At 45.9% G+C, this 18,726-nt stretch overlaps 2 protein-coding genes across 4 annotated transcripts in view; one reads left to right on the top strand and one right to left on the bottom strand.

Moving 5' to 3' along the window:
- Positions 1 to 18,726, top strand: part of NT5DC3 (5'-nucleotidase domain containing 3) — a 182,329-nt gene that overhangs the window by 60,712 nt on the left and 102,891 nt on the right. For 2 of the 3 annotated variants that reach the window (XR_007517361.1, XR_007517360.1), the window contains exon 14: positions 1,611 to 2,612. Coding sequence is in view for 1 of the 3 variants with exons in the window: in XM_049884207.1 (XP_049740164.1) it covers positions 1,611 to 1,863 (253 nt within the window). In the remaining 2 variants the exon portion in view is untranslated. Of the gene's footprint in view, positions 1 to 1,610; positions 12,171 to 18,726 lie in introns of those variants that run through there. The other variant, XM_049884207.1, reaches the window with a different exon arrangement.
- The window catches only part of STAB2 (stabilin 2), a 213,803-nt gene continuing 207,316 nt past the window's right edge, over positions 12,240 to 18,726 (bottom strand). The window contains exons 66-69 of the mRNA XM_049884206.1: positions 18,006 to 18,116; positions 16,995 to 17,123; positions 15,832 to 15,948; positions 12,240 to 12,612 (exon numbers count right to left, since the gene is read on the bottom strand). Of these exons, the coding sequence (XP_049740163.1) occupies positions 12,586 to 12,612; positions 15,832 to 15,948; positions 16,995 to 17,123; positions 18,006 to 18,116 (384 nt within the window). The 3' untranslated portion in view covers positions 12,240 to 12,585. The remainder of the gene's footprint in view (positions 12,613 to 15,831; positions 15,949 to 16,994; positions 17,124 to 18,005; positions 18,117 to 18,726) is intronic.

Genomic DNA, 18,726 nt, shown 5'->3' with positions numbered 1-18,726 from the left:
ATGTGTGATGGGGTGTTGATTTATACACACGTGCAAGTATGTATAGCTGCAGGACCTTAGAGCCCTGGGGTGCGTGAAAACCTGGTAAAATGCCAGGGCCCACGCCGCCAGGAGCAGTGAGGTTAGTACCTCAGATGTAAAAGTACTTGAGAGTTTACAATGTGTTTTTATTTCTTTTATCTTACTCAATTCTCATGACAACCTTATAATAAAGGGGGCATTATTTCCATTCTGTGGAAGGGGAAACATTAACTCAGAATTTAGAGACTATCCAGGGACATTGGAAACTATATCTCCCTAAAAACCAAACTAGTTGCCATTGAGTCAGTTCTAAGTCATGGCAGCCCCATGTGTGTCAGAGTAGAACTGTGCTCCATAGGGTTTTCAATGGCTGATTTTTTAGAAGTAGATCGCGGGACTCTGGGTGGACTCAAACCACCCATCTTTTGGTTAGCAGCCAAGTGTGTTAACTGTTGTACCAGCCAAGGACTCCGTATCTCCCCATGCTCCCAGAAGCAGCTCCTGCAACCCTTGCTTTGATTTAGAAAATGTGGTGTGCATATTTAGAAGGGCGTGCACCCTGAAATGGAGCCTTGAAATAATGTTCTCTCTGCTGGCAGAAGAGGGAAATGTGATCAGAGCCATTTCCAATGGATAGACGGTCAGACTGTTTTCTTGTTTAGAAGTTAGGCGTACTTTTTCTTTTGTTTTTGAGCATATACACAGCAAAACACACCAACCATTTCTACAGTTACAATTCAGTGACATTGATTACATTCTTTGAGTTGTACAACGAATCTCACCCTCCTTTTCTGAGTTGTTCCTCCTCCATTAACATAACCTCACTGCCCTCTAGGCTTCCTGTCTAATCTTTTGAGTTGCTGTTGTTAATTTGATCCCATATAGACAGTTCTTAAAAGAGCATAATGTTCAAGGCAGACATTTTTTACTAGTTAAGCTAAACTATTGTTTAGTTTTAAGAAGACTTCAGGGGATATTTTTGTTGTAAGGTCTAAAGATATCTCAGGGTGTTAGTTTCAGGGGTTCATCCAGCCTCTATGGCTCCAGAAAGTTTCGATTCCATGAGAATTTGCAGTTCTGTTCTGCATGTCTACCTTTGATCAGTATTCTATAGAATCTTTGATCAAAACATTCAGTAACGGTAGCCGGGCGCCATCTAGTTCTTCTGGCCTCTTGGTAAAGGAGGCAGTTTTTCCTGGAGGCAGTTAGCCACACATTCCATCTCCTCCTATTTCTGACTCTCCTTCTTCCCCTGTTGCTCCAGGCAAATAGAGACCAATTGTTGTGCCTTGGACGGCTGCTTGCAAGCTTTTAAAACCCCAGGCATTATGCAACGAACTAGGAGGTAGAACAGAAGCACTAAACACATTATTAGGCCAATTACCTGGGATGTCCCGTGGAACCATGACCCTAAACCTCTAAACCAAGAAACCAAATCCCATGAGCTGTTTGGTTGTACATAGCATAGGCTACTCTTTCTTTCGAACAGTCCTATAAAATAATCAATACACGATTTGAATTTCAATAATTTAAAAACAGACTTTTCCGAATCATTTTCCATTGTTTCATTCTTTTCCTTGCTTCTTCAGAGAAATGACCAAAAGTTTCTTCAATGCCCAGTTTGGAAGCCTGTTCCGCACAGACCAGAACCCAACCTACTTCCTGAGGCGCCTGTCCCGGTTTGCCGACATCTACATGGCGTCTCTGAGCTGCCTCTTGAACTACGATGTCAACCACACCTTCTACCCCAGGAGGACGCCTCTGCAGCACGAACTTCCCGCGTGGGCTGACAGGACCTCCACCTTCAGAGTCCCCCTCCTGCAGGAGGCCCAGGCCAAGTAACCAAGTGTCCAACGGTGGGAAAAGCCAGAATCAATGAGAGCCCCAGATTATTGAGTGGACATGGTGGGGTTGACTTTGTGTGAGTCTGAGCGTTGCTTTCTGAAAAGATACAGGTATGCTTTTTGATATTTCTATTGTACTTTCTGGAGAATACGCCCCAGGTTGTTGAGGCAGGAGCTAGCCGTCCACTGGCCCCGCCTGCCTCTGCACGTCCTGTTAAAATAGGGCTGAAGGGCGAGCTTCATATTGAAACTCTGTATGATTCAGCCTTGTGGGTTGCTAGGAAACTGCAACACATGTCTGCTTTTCTGGGACAGGTGAGCCCTCTTGATGCCGTGTACATGTTCCAGCTGGCTAAGTTTTGAAACTGTTCTTGACTCTTGGGTGGAAAATGTACTGAACACTTGCACGCAGTGCGCTGGGAACCGCAGGGGCATGAAGCAAGCTGTTTGCAGAAAGCTTATAATTTCGTGCGTTCTGCAGTAGCATAATGCTGCAGTAAGTCACAAAGAGGATCCCCAAACAGAAGCTAATTCCCAAATCGTTAGGTACCAAGACTGGCATTCTAGCCTGTTCTTCAAAGCAAACTCAGTCTCCCTGGAAGGACTTAGCGAGAAGGAGCAAGAAAAGCTGCAACTCCATTAACCTCTTGTCTTCAGTGGTCTGCTTCTTCTCTCCTACCCCAAGCTGGAAAGGACAGATGTATAATGAGTGTTGGGTGGATTCCCTGTTTTTCCCAGGAATGGAAGGTGAGGACACAAAATCCCTGGTTAAAATCTCTTTCCAGGTAGTGGGGCAGACTTTCTAGAATAAGGCTGCAAGAAACCAGCAGGATCAGAAGAGCCAAAATTTTTGAGGAAGGTCTCCCAGGAGTATATTAAACCTGAAACAGGGACCCAAGTGTTGGTTTAATGTGCTCATTGGAGGAAGGACAATGGAACGTGGCACCTGCTGGGTCATATTGGACTCTTGTTGAAACGTATGGGCTACTGGTGGTCATCGTCTCTGGAGGGAATCACATGGATGCCTGCCTCTCTCTCATGAGTTGTCCAGGGAGCAGAGGTGCTGAGTTCAGTAGGGGGAGGAAGGAGGTGGCCATCGCCTCTTAGCCATCCCCAACCCTCTCTCCCCTTAGATTTTTCTCCTGCAGTGTTTGGGTGGCTTTCTTTGGTGTTTGGCATGTTTAAGATGGTAGGTAATAAAGGTCCTTGAAGTTAAGAGAAAAGAATTAGAGATGATCTTGCTAAGTGAACTTTTTTCCTTCTAGGGACAATACAAGTAGCGTATATTCTTGACCCTGAGGAAGGGTGGCAGATCCCTGAAGGGGCTTCTGGAGAATGCTTGCTTGTTCAGCAGTTTTTACTGTAATGAGTTTATTGTAACCAGCTAGTGACAGAATGCCAGCTTGGCAGTTCATAGGCTACCTGCCAAACACAGAAATTAAACTGGTGAGTTATAGTGCATCTTTTGTAATGCTGCTTGTTACAATGAAATTGTGCAGTGATATGTTGTTGTGTTTAACTATAATGGTGACGGTGGCCCCTTAGACCCAGATAGGCTCCCTTTTATCCCCTCTAGATTTTGTCGTAAGCAAGATAAGGCGCAGCAATCCATTTGTTTGTCTGTTCCTCAGTGTTTTAAGCAGCAGTGCGTTGGAGAGTGGTGTTCAGTGGGTGAGGGTCAGTGCCCAGAACTTCTTGGTATCAGGGTCCTAAAAAGATGTGCTGGTGCTCTGGGCCTAGAATTTCTGCTTTGGAGCAGCAGAGTGAGGAAGTGGCTTTTTTTTTTTTTATTTTAATTCTTGGTTTTTATCTAATCACACTATTCATTGGGTGTCTACTAGGTGCCAGTTATAGGATGTTCTTTTACTCAGGAGGAAAGTAGAGCTATTTAAAAAACCTGTTTACATGGATGTCTGGGTTAGGTGACCCAAGCCTTGGGGGAGAAATACATTTTTGGGGTAAGAATAGTGAATTTTACTGCCGTTAAGGAGGGTGTCAGCCTCCGGGCGGTTGAGCTTGGCAGTACTGAGATCTGTCATGTGGTGGCCTTGTCTCAGAAGGGTCCACTGAGTGTGTCCCCGGTGGACAGCAAACCATGGCCAGCCACGTGAGTCAGGGCAGCCATTGAGTCTAGCAGGGACAGAGGTGTTCTCCTACTTAGCGACCCAGCTGGGATTTTGGCGCCCTGATCTGGGCATTTCGCTCTCACCAGCTATTGTCTGCTGTGTGCATTGATGAAAGCATATTGGAACATGGGAAATGAATCTATTTTCTACCATTTAAAAAAGCAATTTGGAAAGTGAACGGAATAAAATTAGTTTGCACATTTAACAGATCATCGTCTTTAGCATTGGTTAGATTGATTTTCTAAGAATGATGTGAAAACAAATCCTTAGTCCAGTGGCCAGCCGTGGCAGCTCACCAAGGCTCGTGGTCACCGCGGCAGGCTGCCTTGGAACGGGCCGGCACAGCTGAAGCTTCCTAAAGTTGCGTTTAGAGATGAAACCTGGCTGTAAAAAAAATTTAGGTGTTTGGCTTATAGCTCCTAGTTTCCTCCTAACATTCCCCCCCCCCTTTTTAAATTATCTTCAGCTTCATTTTCTGATGTAACATTAATGCCATGTAATCACCTTTGTTGATCTGAGCACGTTTCAGACTAAATTACTAGTTACTTTGAACGCATTGGCCCTGGTAATTATTGCAAAGGAGAAATGAAAAGTAATTTCCTTTTAGCTAGTTTAGCTTTGGATGAACTAAATGGGTTCTCCTGTCTCCTCCCAAAAGACGTTTTAAGCTGCAGAGAGTGTGCTAACTACTGGAATTGAATTCCACTGTCCCGAATGCTCCTTTGCTGCCAAAGAACCACTTGGGAGCCTTTCATCTAGAACGCTCTAAGACTAAATCTGGCCGGAGGCAAGGTTCCTTGATTGTTCTATTTAAGTACTAAGAGAGCCTATGTTTTACCGTCTTAATTCTGATTTCCAACTTCTCTTTGTCTTTTCTTGCCTTAGCATTTGGGAGCCTGACAAAGTTCAGTTAACCTTTGACATCACTAGTGTGTTAGGGAAAAAAAGCAAGTTTAGTTTCTCTAATGCAGAGTTTGGCAAACTTTCCCTGTAAAGGGCTAGCTAATAAGTATTTTTGACTTTGCTGGCCATTCTCTGTTGCAACTACTCAAGAAAGGGGTATGGTTGAGTTCTGTTCAAACTTTATTTACAAAAACAGGCAGCAGACGGGATTTGGTCCTTGGGCCATCGTGTGCCCTTGCTCTAATGGGTTGTGTTGGTGTCAATGGCAAGAGTTCTCTGCCGAAAGCCTGTAGATGAATAACCTCCTAGCTTGGGTGCAGATAGTGGAAAGAGGTTTTGTAGTTAAATGTGCCACATTCCCTTACAATTTACTTTCTGGGTGTCTTTGCTTGTGGTAAGTATAGCAAAATGTTGTATTTGTGGCACATGGCATAATTGCTTCATTTTGTGTACTTGAGCTGCCAGGCTCAGATACTAGTTGAATATACCTCTTCTGCACCCAGATTCCCCTTCAGGACAGAAGGACTTATTCTCCCAATTGCTGGTTGTGCTGCTGGTCAACCTACTGATCAAACTACTGGCCAACCAGGTCACAGCTGCCAGCCCTCTTTGGGCATTTCCTCTGCTGAAGAGCATTGCCTCCCCAAGGTCACATCCCCTTGCTGGAGCAGCCTGTAAACTTCTGGTTGATGTGGGGGTACAAAGGCCTTGCCTATTCACCCCAACTTGGGACACCTGTCCAGCTCCAGAGCCCCCCATGGGGTCAGCTGAGGCCTCGATATGTCTGCATTACAGCCTGTCTCTTCCCTCTGCCAGTCCTGCTTCCTTTACTCCATTCCCAAGAGCACTTCTGTAAACTTCCTGCACGTGACCTTGGCTGCTTCCCGTGGAACCCAGCTGTAGCAGTGCCTCTGTACTTCTTGAGAGCTGCAGGCTCCAACCCTGACTTAGGAAACTATTTTCTAATTATTTAGTGGAATGATAGATTGTGCCTGTATGAATATCAAGCACAACAAATACAAATTAGGTAGACCACCTATTTATTCTGAATGTGTATTTGCTATTTATTCTAAATGCTGATTTTATGTATTATGTGGTACTGCTAAATAAAAAGTTTGCATTGTATCAGCCAGTTTATCGTAAGGTACCTGTTTGGCGTGCTTAAGTCAGTGGCAAAGCCGTATCTGATTCTAATGGCCCCAGAAAAGATCGTCCCTGAGAGAAAGGGTGAAGGATATGGCTCTTTTCTCACTGCTTTCACCTCACCCACCCCCAGGAAGTACACCTACTTTTTTTTGAGAGTTCGAAGACTGTGTAAGTTGGCTACAGACAGAAAACTTGGTGTGAGCACAGCCTTAGTGGGCAGCAGGTAACCGCCGTGTTCTCCCACAGGGCAGTTTCCTTCCTGAGGACAAGGAGAAACTGATGATTCACGTGTTCGTAAGCAAATTATCAGGGAAGCCAGAAATTGGAAGCAATGTGTTAATGTTTAAAATATACTGAATTAAGAGTAAATGTTACGAAGTTGGAATTGCTGGGTGGTGCAAACAGTTAACACGCTTGGCTGTTAACCTGAAGGTTGGAGGCTTGAATCTGTGCATAGGTGCCTCAGAATTAAGTCCTGGCTATCTACTTGTGAATAATCGGCCACTGATAACCCTCCGGGGCACAGTTCTACTCTGTCCCGCGTGGGATCACCAGGATCTGCAACTGATTTGACAGCAGTTAGTTATGAAGTCAGTTTACTACTGGATTTTGGATATAAATATTTTGAAGAACTTGTTTTTAAAAGTTTAAATGTGTTTCGTTTTTAAATGCTTCAATGTTCTTGACCTCTCATTGTGCTGATATCTTACTCCCTTCTCCCAGAAGCATACCTAGTTAAAAAATGTTTCAGAATTTCTTTGTAACTAGCTCCATGAGGTTGTTTTTTCCCCTCCCAGCTCACAGTCCATATCCCCGTCTTGATAAGGCCTTTGCCGTTAGAGGTGTCCAGCATTGGTAGCCTTGTCATGTCCTCCCACTGTGTCCAGGGTACACCAGCTGGAGGGAACAGGGGGTAATGGTCCATGAGTGCAGCCCTTGTCTTGCTGTCCTCTGGGGTGGGGTCCGTTGACCCCACACTCCTCCAAGCTTCATTTGGTGCACAGCTTTTTCCTCCTGAGGGCCTGCCATGCACCCAGTACTGTTCTAGGAATTGAACACCACAGACAAGGTCTCTGCCCCACGGAGGGCACGTTTGATGGGAGCTCGTTGACTCCTGTCCCAGGGCTCAGAATGGACGGGTATGTTGTCAAGAGTGGGAAGGGTGAAATGGTTATTTCACATCAGTGAACTGGTTACTAACCCAGACAGAGAGCCTGCTGTGAATCTCCTCTTTCATCTGGCTACCCCCAAAACCAAAAACCCACTGCTGTTGAGTTGATTCTGACTCAGTGACCCTACAGGACAGAGTAGAACTGCCCCACAGGGCTTCCAAGGCTATAATCTTTACAGGAGCAGAAAACCCCATCTTACTTCAGGTTTGAACCGCCTACCTTTTTGGTTCACGGCCAAGCACTTTAACCGCTGTGCCACAGGGCTTCTTTCAACTGGCTATAAAAAAACAAACCAAACCCATTGCCGTTGATTCCAACTCATAGCAACCCTATGGGACATATCAAAACTGCCTCATAGGGTTTCCAGGGAGCTCCTGGTGGATTCAAACTGCTGACCTTTTTGTTAGCAACTGTAGCTCTTAACCACTACACCACCAGGGCTTCCTCAACTGGCTATCCAAAAAACCAAAAACCAGACCTGTTGCCATTGAGTCAATTCTGACTCCTAGCGACCTTGTAGGGCAGAGTAGAACTGCCCCATAGAGTTTCCAAGGAGCGCCTGGCGGATTCGAACTGGTGACCTTTTGGTTAGCAGCCATAGCACTTAACGACTACGCCATAAAAAAAAAAAAAATAGTGCAGTGAAATTTATGTCCCATGAGCTTTGGGAACACTGAAGAGGGAGCGGTCAATCATTGGGAGTAGCTGATTGGATGGGCCTGATTGAGCTAAGCCAATCAGGATGACCCTGTCGCTTTGCCTCAGGCAATTAGCATGTGACATTTTCAGACCCCAGGGGAGGTTGGGGGGCGGTTTGCTGTTTTAGGAAAGGCTTGTTTCCTCACTTGTCTGAGCCAGTTTCTGAGAGAGGTTTTCTCTCTTGAGTGGTACTTACATGGATGAGTATGAATCCTGGAACCCATAGTCCAGTTAAACCCCTAAGGAAAATTGCTATGAGGCCAACACCTCCAAAGGCCGAGTAGAGATGTGAGGAGAAACTGGATATTTGATCACCTTGCTGAACCCCTGAATAGAATCAACCCTGATGCCTCCCTCCTCAGGGCCTTCCATACCAGCCAATAAATTCCCCTTGCTGTTCAAGCCAATGTAGAGTTGGGTTTTCTGATGCTTGCAAGATGAAGAGTCCTACCTGATACAATAACACATGCTGTTCCCTGCTTGTTGACATTTGATCTTCCACGACCACCGTGTGAGCTCAGTATTATTTTTTTTCCTCAACTACTAACTAAGGGAGCCCACATATGCATAGCACCCCGCCACATACACCCCTTGTCTGCCCCTTAGGGCTAGGATCCTAGCAAATAATAAGCCTTACTGAGAAACTGACACAACAGGAACTCAGGACAATAACAGGACACCGTGAACAAGAAGTTTTGTGGCGTGCTCCTATATAAAGATGCAGCCCGATGCTCCCTTAGGGTGTTTTCCTTGACCTATACTCTGCTCAGCGTGACTCACGTTGGAAGGACTCTGATTTTATTTTGCGTGCTTTAATTGGAGCGAGCCATTTCCAATTGGGGACTGATTTCCCATAGGTGTAGAATAAACGTGCTAAGGAAGTTTTAGATCCGCATGAATTTTGTGTCCTGAGTTGTAGTAAAATGATGCAAACTGAATTACGGTTTAAGACTTTAAAAGCTCAGGTCCTTGTGAATACTGCTATAAACATGATGAGAATGTGAGAGAACCTCCATTAGGGCGAAATTTGAGACCATAATGGAGCGTAGAGCCAAGCGCCATCTGTGGGGGCTGCTGGGCACTGGACCAGGAGCTGTGGCAACGGGGAGGGGGGACCTCAATTCTTACAGCTGTGTCCAGTTTATACCATTTAGTAGCATCACCTGTGGCTGCTCACAGTTTCTCTGGGCCTCATTATCTCATCTGGAAAAGGGTGGTTGGGTTGATGGTTTTCAAACTTTGTTTTTTTTTCTGCCATTCTCGTATATTCCTCTCCAAATCATCTCATGAAGAAGCCAATGTATAAACCAGCTAAAGGAGGGCTGCTTTACTTACAGGGGCATTGTGGGGGGCCTGAGGCACCCCTGCACCCTTATGCTGTCTAGAGCATGGTGATCTCAGACCACTGTCAATTCAGACAAGCCATGACTCTTAAGAGAAGTGAGTTTAAACGTATCAAGGGAGTAAGTACGCAATGTGGGCCAGTGGCCCCAAGGGGGCGCTGTACCAAGTTTCACTAAAAAAAACCCAAAGCAGATGCTGTTGAGTGGTTTTTGACTCATGGTGACACCATGTGTGTCAGAGTAAAACTGTGCTCCAAGGGTCTTCAAGGCTGTGACCTTTCGGAAACAGATTGCTAGGCCTTTCTTCTGAAGCACCTCCAGGTGGGTTCAAACCACCAACGTTTTCGTTAGTAGTTGAGTGCTTAACTGTTAGACTCACACCTAAGGTCTCGTTTCACTGGAGGTGGCGTAAACTGTAAAGGGGATGGCCTGCGTCTCAGGACTGCACAGTCTTCAGGGTTCTTCTGACTCCATTTCTCCATCCACTCTTGGTGGTACTGGTTTCACCCCGAGGCTGGTTTCTCTCAGGGGGCAAAAGGCTGCAGCAGGTGCAAGCTTTGTAGGAAAGCATGCTGTAGTAACAGTCTTTTGAAACCTTTAAATTGAACCCAACACCCCCAAATGTAGTCCTTGAGTGGCACAAATGGCCAACCAGTCGACTACTAACCAAAAGGTTGGCGGTTCAAACTCACCAAGAGGCGCCTCGGAAGTAAAGCCCAATGATTTGCTTCTGAAGGCAACTACCAATAAACCAATACCACCCCCGAAATGTTAATTTTAACCCTGCCTAATACCTGGTGCACACTTGGGCAGAGATTTCCCTTTGTCCTGTGAAGGAAGGGGTTTGGGTGCGTATTTGTGCATATTCAACCTTTTTTTTTGACAGGTTCATTGTATTAAGACTCCAAAGCCAGCCCACCTACAACGTTTGGAAAAATGATAGTGTTAATTCTAGTTTTACATACCATAGAATTTACCTTTTTAAAGTGTGTAATTCAGTGGTTTTTGGTATATTTACAAGACAGTGCAACCATTACTGCTACAGAATTCCGCATTTTCATTACCTGCAAAAGAAACCCTGTGTAGGGGAGGTCAGCACAATTGGACTAAACCAAAAGCAAAGAAGTTTCCTGAATAAACTGAATGCTTCGAAGGCCAGTGTAGCAGGGGCAGGGGTCTGGGGACCATGTTTCAGGGGACATCTAAGTCAGTTGGCATGATAAAATCTTTTAAGAAAATATTCTGCATCCCACTTTGAAGAGTGGCGTCTGGGGTCTTAAATGCTGGCAAGCAGCCACCTGGGATGCATTGACTGGTCTCAATCCTCCTGGATCAAAGGAGAATGGAGAACACCAAGGACACAAGGCGATTATGAGCCCAAGAAACAGAAAGGGTCACATGAACCAGAGACTACATCATCCTGAGACCAGAAGAACTAGATGGTGCCCAGCTACAACTGATGACTGCCCTGAGAGGGAACACAACAGAGAAGCCCTGAGGGAGCAGGAGAGCAGTGGGATGCAGACCCCAAATTCTCATAAGACCAGACTTAATGGTCTGAGACTGGAAGGACCCCGGTGGTCACCGCCCCCAGATCTTCTGTTGCCCCAGGACAGGAACCATTCCTGAAGCCAACTCTTCAGACATGGATTGGACTGGACAATGGGTTGGAGAGGGATGCTGGTGAGGAGTGAACTTCTTGGATCAGGTGGACACTTGAGACTGTGTTGGGCATCTCCTGCCTGGAGGGGAGATGAGAGGGTGGAGGGGGTTAGAAGCTGGCGAAAAGGACACGAAAAGAGAGAGTGGAGGGAGATAGCAGGCTGTCTCATTAGGGGGAGGGTAATTAGGAGTGTGTACCAAGGTGTATATGGGTTTTTGTGTGAGAGACTGACTTGATTTGTAAACTTTCACTTAAAGCACAATAAAAATTATATAAAAAAAGAAACCCTGTATCCATCAGCAGTCCACTCCCCATTCTGCTGCCCCCAGCCTCTGGTAACCATTAATCTAACGTCCGCCTCTATGGATTTACCCATCCTGGACATTTCATGTAAGTGGAATCATACAATATGTGGCTTTTTGTGACTAGCTTCTTTCACTTAGCATAATGTTTTCAAGGGTCATCCTTGTTGTAGCCTGTACCAGGACTTTATTCTCCTTTTAGGGCCGAACAATCCTCCACTGTGTGGATGTATCACATTTTGTTTATCCATTCATCTGTTGATGATGCTTCTGCCTTTTGACTTATGAATAATGCTGCTGTCAACATTCCTGTACAGGTTTTTGTGTGGGCATATATTTTCATTCTCTTTGAGATCTGAAAATGGCATCGCTACATCATATGGTAATTCTGGAACCCTGGTGACGCAGTAGTTAAGAGTTCAGCTGCTAACCAGGAGGTGGCAGTTCGAATCTACCAGCACTCCTTGGAAACCCTATGGGGCAATTCTACTCCCTCTTATAGGGTTGCTATAAGTTGGAATCAACTTTGTGGCAACAGATTTGGTTTTGGATGGTAATTTTAGGTTTAACTTTTTGAGGAACTTTTTCATAGCAGCTGCACCACTTTATATTTGCACCAGCAACATGCGGGTTCCATTTTCTCCACATCTTCGCCATCATTTGTTATTGTTCATCTTTTTGATTATAGCCATTATTGTGGCTATGAAGTGCAATCTCATTGTGGTTATCATGTCTCCTTAAAATAAACAAACCAGCAAATACAACTTGATTAAGAAAGAAGAATTCTATAAGGCAGATGTTGACTAATTGAGAAGGCCCTAATTAGTTCTAATGAGTTGATTCTGCCTTCAAAGTTCAATCCTTCCTGTGGCGAAGACTGCTTTTGTTTCCCATCATAGCTGTTCACTAGGTTTGTTCAGCTGACTTCATGTCTGTTCCATAAACATTTATTGAGCACATTTCATGTATCAGGCACTGTGCCAGGTGCTGGGATACAAAGATGAATGAGGCACAGTCCCTGACTTTGGGAGCTTACAATCTAATTGGGACATAAGACAAGATCACAGATACCCATAATGTAACATCATCGAAACGAACAAAGGATGGGCAACAGAGGTTGAGAGGAGGGAGAAGTCACCCTGGGTTGGTGGGTAGACAGGGACCATGGTAATAAATGGTTCATCACCCACGGATACAAAATAATACCTAGATTAACCAAAGAGATGAGGTATGGCTTCTGAGTGCTTCATACTTTAATGTGTTAAAGGACTTTACATCCCCAAAAGGCAACTGGTGCTGAGAATTCACAGTTGATAGTCTTTTTGAGGACCCTCCTTTGGCCTTGTGGGTGATGATGGACTGGTCCTCAAAGTCCCCCGAGGGGGTCGGAGTCCTGGAAAAAAGAAGTCTGTGAAACACTCAGAAAGGAGGTGGAATGTTCTGCCTGCTTAATCCTGGGGTGAGCATTTCTTCTGGCTACCGGTCTGAGGCCTCAGTTGTGGCTTGTTCCCAGAGCCCCTGTGGACAGGTGGGGTGGGAACATTCGTTCAGCCTGCTGTATTGAGTTGGGAGGTGGGATGGTATGGTGGTTAAGGGCATGTGTTCCGGGGACAGTCTCTGGTGCTTGAACCTGTGCAGTTCTGTGCCAATCACCTAACCTCATCTATAATTGCTGTTAGTTGGCGTCAAGTCAGCTCCAACTCATGGTGACCTTATGTATAACAGAAGGAAACACTGCCTGGTTCTGTCATTCTCATAGTCGTTGGTATTTTTCAGCCTATTGTTGCAGCTATAACCTCATCTCTAAAGGGTCATACTGTTTACCTAATAGGGTAGGATGAGAATTAAATTAGATAATGCATTTACAATGTATGAAAAAACCCCATAAATGTGCCAGGCGCTGTGCTGTTAATATAATTATGGAAGAAAGGCCTGGTGATCTACTTCTGAAAATAAGCTAATGAAAACCCTGTGGGTCGCAATGATCCGATCACAACTGATTATGGGGATAGTGCAGGGCTGGCGGTGTTTCGTTTTGTTGCACATGGGGTCACCATGAGTCAGGGGCTGACTCGATGACAGCTAACAACAAATAACGTGATTATAAAAAAAAAATCTCAGTTTGAAAATTCATCTTGAGCCGAGGGTGGTTCTTTACTGTTTGAGTCTAATCAGAAGCCCCGCCAAACCTTCTCTTGTTTTCAGCTCCGATCAGCACCCAGGCCTTGTTAATTAGCATAATGGATACTAGGCACGGCTTTTTTGGGGTGAAATGGGTGGTATTCAAGATGTCTGGATTGGCCACAAATATTGTACCAGCAACCCCACCCTTCAATATAAAAGGCGTGAGAATAGCATGTCATTGTTTGAGTTGGCACCCTAGGCTTTAGATTCCTGTTACTAGAAGATTTTTGTCACCTGGTCTCAATAGAAGGTTTAGCTGAATCTTGCTTCTATGATTTCATCTCACCTGTCTCAGGTGAATCGTTTAGGCATGGTGCTGATGGAGCCCTTAGAGGAAGACAGACAGCTGGGATGGCATGGAACTCACTGAACAGGATGTATGACTTCATTCCCTCTGTTTTTTTGAGGTTGATTTCAATATAACAATGCTTATGGAAATAAACTCCTATTAGTAAATGCAATTTTGCTGAATTTACATTGGAATTTGGACCAGAAACTTTTACATGGGTTCGTTAAAAAACAAAATAGGATTTGTGATCTGGGCATTTTTCAATCTATTACAAATATATTAAATCTGCTACCATAGGCACTGCAGGAAGCCCTGCTAGTGCAGTGGTTAAGAGCTTGGCTGCCAACCAAAAAGGTCAGCAGTTGAGATCCACCAGGTGCTCCTTGGAAACCCTATGGGGCAGTTCTGCTCTGTCCTATAGGGTCGCTATGAGTTGAAATCGACTGGACAATAATAGGGTTTTTTGTTTTTGTTTTTTACCATAGGCACTAGTAACTATAAGATACTTACATTTGGTTTACTTCAGAGAAACAATAACATCAAAGCGTAAAAATGATGCAAGAAAACATTTTTGTAATGCTTCGGTACCACTCAAAAAAATTCAGTAACCACGGTATGGTCTTGGAGGGTGGGAAGAATTCACATACATACACACAAAAAACGGTTATAGAAGCTGTGTGGCTTCAGTTAACATTGCTCGAGTTTTGTGGAACCACACAAGCTAAGACTCAAATATTTCCTTGGCTTGGTTAGCCCGTTGAAGTAAACAAGGACTGGCTGTCAATTTTTCTGATTTTCATAGACTAGAAAAGAATTAATTTTCTCCCTAGCCTCTCAGTCCAGAACCGGTGACAAACTAGAAGCTGTGTATACCTTCCACATTTATGTTCATGGAGTACCTGCCACGGGGTCCTCTTGGGTTGAAGTTGTCAGTGGAGGCCTCATCTAAACTCAAGGACCACTAGTTCTAGAAATAAATGATCCCTTTGTGGAAGACTGGAGTTCCTGGGTGGTGCACTCAGCTGTTTACCGAAAGGTTGGTGGTTTGAGTCCACACAGGGGCACCTCAAAAGAAAGGCCTAGTGGTCTGCTTCTGAAAAATCAACCTTGGAGAACCCTATGGAACACAGTCCTACTCTTACACACATGGGGCCACCGTGAGTCGGAGCTGAGTCCACAGCAGCTGGTTCTGGTTTCTCCGAAGACCAGATCAGAACACCTACCCACAAGATAGAAAAGGCGTCATTGAAGACAAGTAGCTCCAAAAGGAAGAGACAGCTCTGATGACTGGGGGTGGGCGGGAGTGGGGTAGGCGGGAGGAGGAATCCTGGATGACACGGTGAGTATCAGTTCACAGGACAGCTAGAAGAAAAATTCTTTCTATAGGCCTTATGTTTTATTTTGCTCCAGCTACCTCATAAATGTTACGAGAATTTTTGGCAGAATTGACTCTGAGACTTGCTTTCATTGTGACATTTCTCTGGTCGTGAGGTTGAGGTAGGGTGACCTGGAGCTCTCCCCTGCCTCTGATTATGGGAGGCTTCTGCCATGTCCATCACCCGCCTGTTAGTCTGTCCTACTGTGGTGGCTTGTGTGTTGCTATGATGCTGAAAGCTATGCCACTGGTATTTCAAATACCAGCAGGGTCACCCGTGGTGGATATGTTTCAGTGGAGCGTCCAGACTCAAAGAGACTAGGAAGAAAGGCCTGGAAATGTACTTCCAAAAATTAGCCAAAGAAAACTGCATGATCACAACAGAATATTGTCCAGTGAAATGCTGGCAGATGAGCCCCTCGGTTGGAATGGCTGCAACAATGGACATGAGCATACCAACGATCATGAAGATGGAGCAGGACTGGGTAACGTTTCGTTCAGTTATACATAAGGTCTCTATCATTTGGAGCTGACTTGACGGCAACGGACAACACCAGTCTGCCATCTATCACAAAGAACCCAGGAACTCTGAACAACCAAGCTGGCTTCTGTCAGCTCCAATATTGGCTTTTAGTCTGTCTGTCTGAGACACATTTCAGAAGTGAGCTTTTCTTAGTGCAGTGGCTTTCCATTGACATTTGCTGAAAGACATCATTCCTCTGTACCGCAACTGTGCCCACCCCTAGATAAAAATGCAGACTCACGGCAAAGGGGTCGTAGGAGGGTTCTGGGGGAGCTGAGGTGGTATTCTCGTACGTGGGGTTTGAGATATTCTCAGGCTGCTCCTTGCCGAAAGCTGCAACATTGATATCCTCTTCTGACTGTTGGGAAAGACGCACAGGGCTGAGAGCCAGGCCTCTCCCTAAGGCTGGAGTATCTCCAAGATGGCAGGCAATGTGAGCTGTTCCCATTACCCACTAGTCCCTCCTCCCACCCAGGGTACCCACTAAACCCTGGTGGCGTAGTGGCTAAGTGCTACGGCTGCTAATGAAAGGGTCGGCAGTTTGAATCCGCCAGGCACTCCTTTGAAACTCTATGGGGCAGTTCGACTCTGTCCTACAGGGTCACGATGAGTCAGAATTGACTCTGTGGCAGTGGGTTTGGTTTTTTTGGTTTTATCACCCTGGAGGGGTTGTACCTGTCCTTGAACTTAATACAAAAGCAATCATCCACATGTACACTTTTGCTAAATATGATGTTTTTGGAATTCACCCCAGGAGCTTTTAAATATGCAAGTTTTTGCCAGGAGGTAGGTAGTGAACCCTGGCTTGGGGGCTCTGCCGAGTCTCTGAGGCAGCAGGAGGGGTGGGCCGGGGAGGAGACAAAGTACACAAGGGAGGTTGCTCGGCTGCTTTGCTGTTCCCAGATTCGGTCCCCAGGGTCACACACAGCCAAGAGCTTCCTGCTGACCTGTACATTGACTCAACTATTCAAATAGGCTGAAATGTATTTTGCTGGCTGCAGTATGAGGCCTGTGCTGTCCAGGTCCCTCATCTGGTCCCCTAACCCTCAGAGTCAGTCTCGAAGCCCAAGCCGATCATGGTGGGCACTTGTCTAATGAGTCCTCCAAGGCGAGGACTTGCCTCCAAGCTGATCCCCAGCATGGAGGTCCAGAGTGTCTGTGCTGCTGGCAGCCCATCACCCTCCTCACCACAGCCCTGTCTAAGCTGGGAAGAGGGGCTTGGAGCTGCCACTGCTGCTCCTCTTGGGGGCAGAGACCCCAACCCAGGAGGCAGGAAGTGCGTGGCAGGTGGCCGCTCTGCCTCGTGCCCAGCACCCAGCTCCTTGGTGAGCTGAAGCAGCCCAGAGCCAGCGGAAGGGTTTCAGAGAGGTCCCATTACCATATTGCCATTTTTCTCTTGCTTACCTCAAAGTGCTGGAAGCCAATTGTTCTCTGGCTTAGCCGAAAGTAAGAATATGCTGCAAAAGCAATGGCTCCAAAGACCAGGATGATGGCAAAGAATATCCCTGTTCCTAAGCCAGTGTGGGCCGAGGTCTGCACATAGGAAGGGGAAGGGTCAATACGTAAAACTGGGTGATTCCCCAAAAGACATGCACTTGCTGGAGCCCACCCTGTTCTTGCTGGCCTGAGGCATCTTGGAGCCAGTTAAGATAAGAAATAATGATAACATATTTAATGAGTATTGAACCTTTACTATGAGTCGGAATTGACTCGATGGCAATGAGTTTTTAGAACCTTTACTATTGTGACTGTAATAATTTAAATATTACAACAGCCCAAAGAGATAGGAACAATTATTATTGTCCCATTTTTATATGGGGGAACTGAGGCATAGAGAAGTTAAGTACTCGCCCAAGATCATACAGCCAGTAAGTGGCAGAGGTGGGCTTTGAACCCACGCTGGTACAAGAGCTTATGTTCTTAACCACTATGCTGTGGAACTTTCCACCACCCAGCTGTGCTCACTCTTCCCTCACACTTTGGGAGAAAGTTAGAATACTAAAAACAACAACTTTGTGCCAGGGGCTGTTCTAAGGGTTCTACATTTATTAACTCATAGTCTTCCCAAGAACTCAGGGGCAGGCATTCTGATCCCCATTTTTCAGAGGAGAAAACTGGGGGTCAGAGATGTTCTGGGACTTGTCTACAATCACGCAGCTGTGAAGCAGAGGGACCAGAACCAGAAGTCAGGGCTTCCTATTTGCCTTCTGGTGGTTTCTCCATTGGCCTACTGCACGGGAGTGGGGGCGAGATGAACCAGGGTGGGTATCACTGAAGCCAGCTGCCCTGAATTCAGGTGGCTCCTGCAATCTCCGGAGGAGGAGGGTGTCGGACGGGGCTTCCAGCAAGTTTGCCACTTGGGGAGTGGACATTGGGGCTTCTCCTGGGCCCTCACCAGGATTCCTGGATACTCACCTCTGGGGCAGGGGGTGCCTTTAAAGGGCCGGAAATGACATGAATGATGCCATTGGAGGCAAAGATGTCCCACTGCAGAATGGCTCTTCCATTGACAAACCTGGTCTCCTTCTGGAGAAATGAGAAGAGGGTTGATGGAGATCTGAGGCCATCTGGTTTTTCCTCCCCACGTGAGCAGCCCTTCCATGGAAGGAAAATTGTTCAGCTTTCCCAAGACCTTGGAGCCAAAGTTTCCGGCCTGCCTTCACTGAAAGGTAGCACTGCTTGCCGTCTGGATAGCCCAGAACGTACCAGTGCCCTTGTGCCAAAGAGCCAACAAGCAAAGTTTAGAATCCAGGAGTATCTTAGAATCTAAGGAGCCGCAGGGAACCTCAGGGGTCATTTTGTCCAACCCACTGGTCTGACATCTAGGGATCAGAGGCCCCGAGTGGGGAAGTGGCTTGTCTAAGATCACTCAGGTAGTAAGTGGCAAACTCTACACTCTGGACTCCAGATCTACTGCTCAGAACATCACACCACACTAATAAACCCCTTGCCATCAAGTCGATTCCAACTCATAGCAACCCTATAGGACAGGGTAGTACTGCCCCATAGGGTTTCCAAGTAGTGGCTGGTAGATTCGAACTGCCAACCTTTTGGCTAGCAGCTGAACTCTTAACCACTATGCTACCAGAGAAACTGTTAATAAAAAGGGTGTTTTAAGTGATCTAAGCCTTTGCTA

The sequence above is a fragment of the Elephas maximus genome, chromosome 4 (genome assembly GCF_024166365.1).
Source record: "Elephas maximus indicus isolate mEleMax1 chromosome 4, mEleMax1 primary haplotype, whole genome shotgun sequence".
In the NCBI taxonomy this organism is placed as follows: Eukaryota; Metazoa; Chordata; class Mammalia; order Proboscidea; family Elephantidae; genus Elephas; species Elephas maximus.
This window is presented reverse-complemented; position numbering and strand designations above follow the sequence as displayed.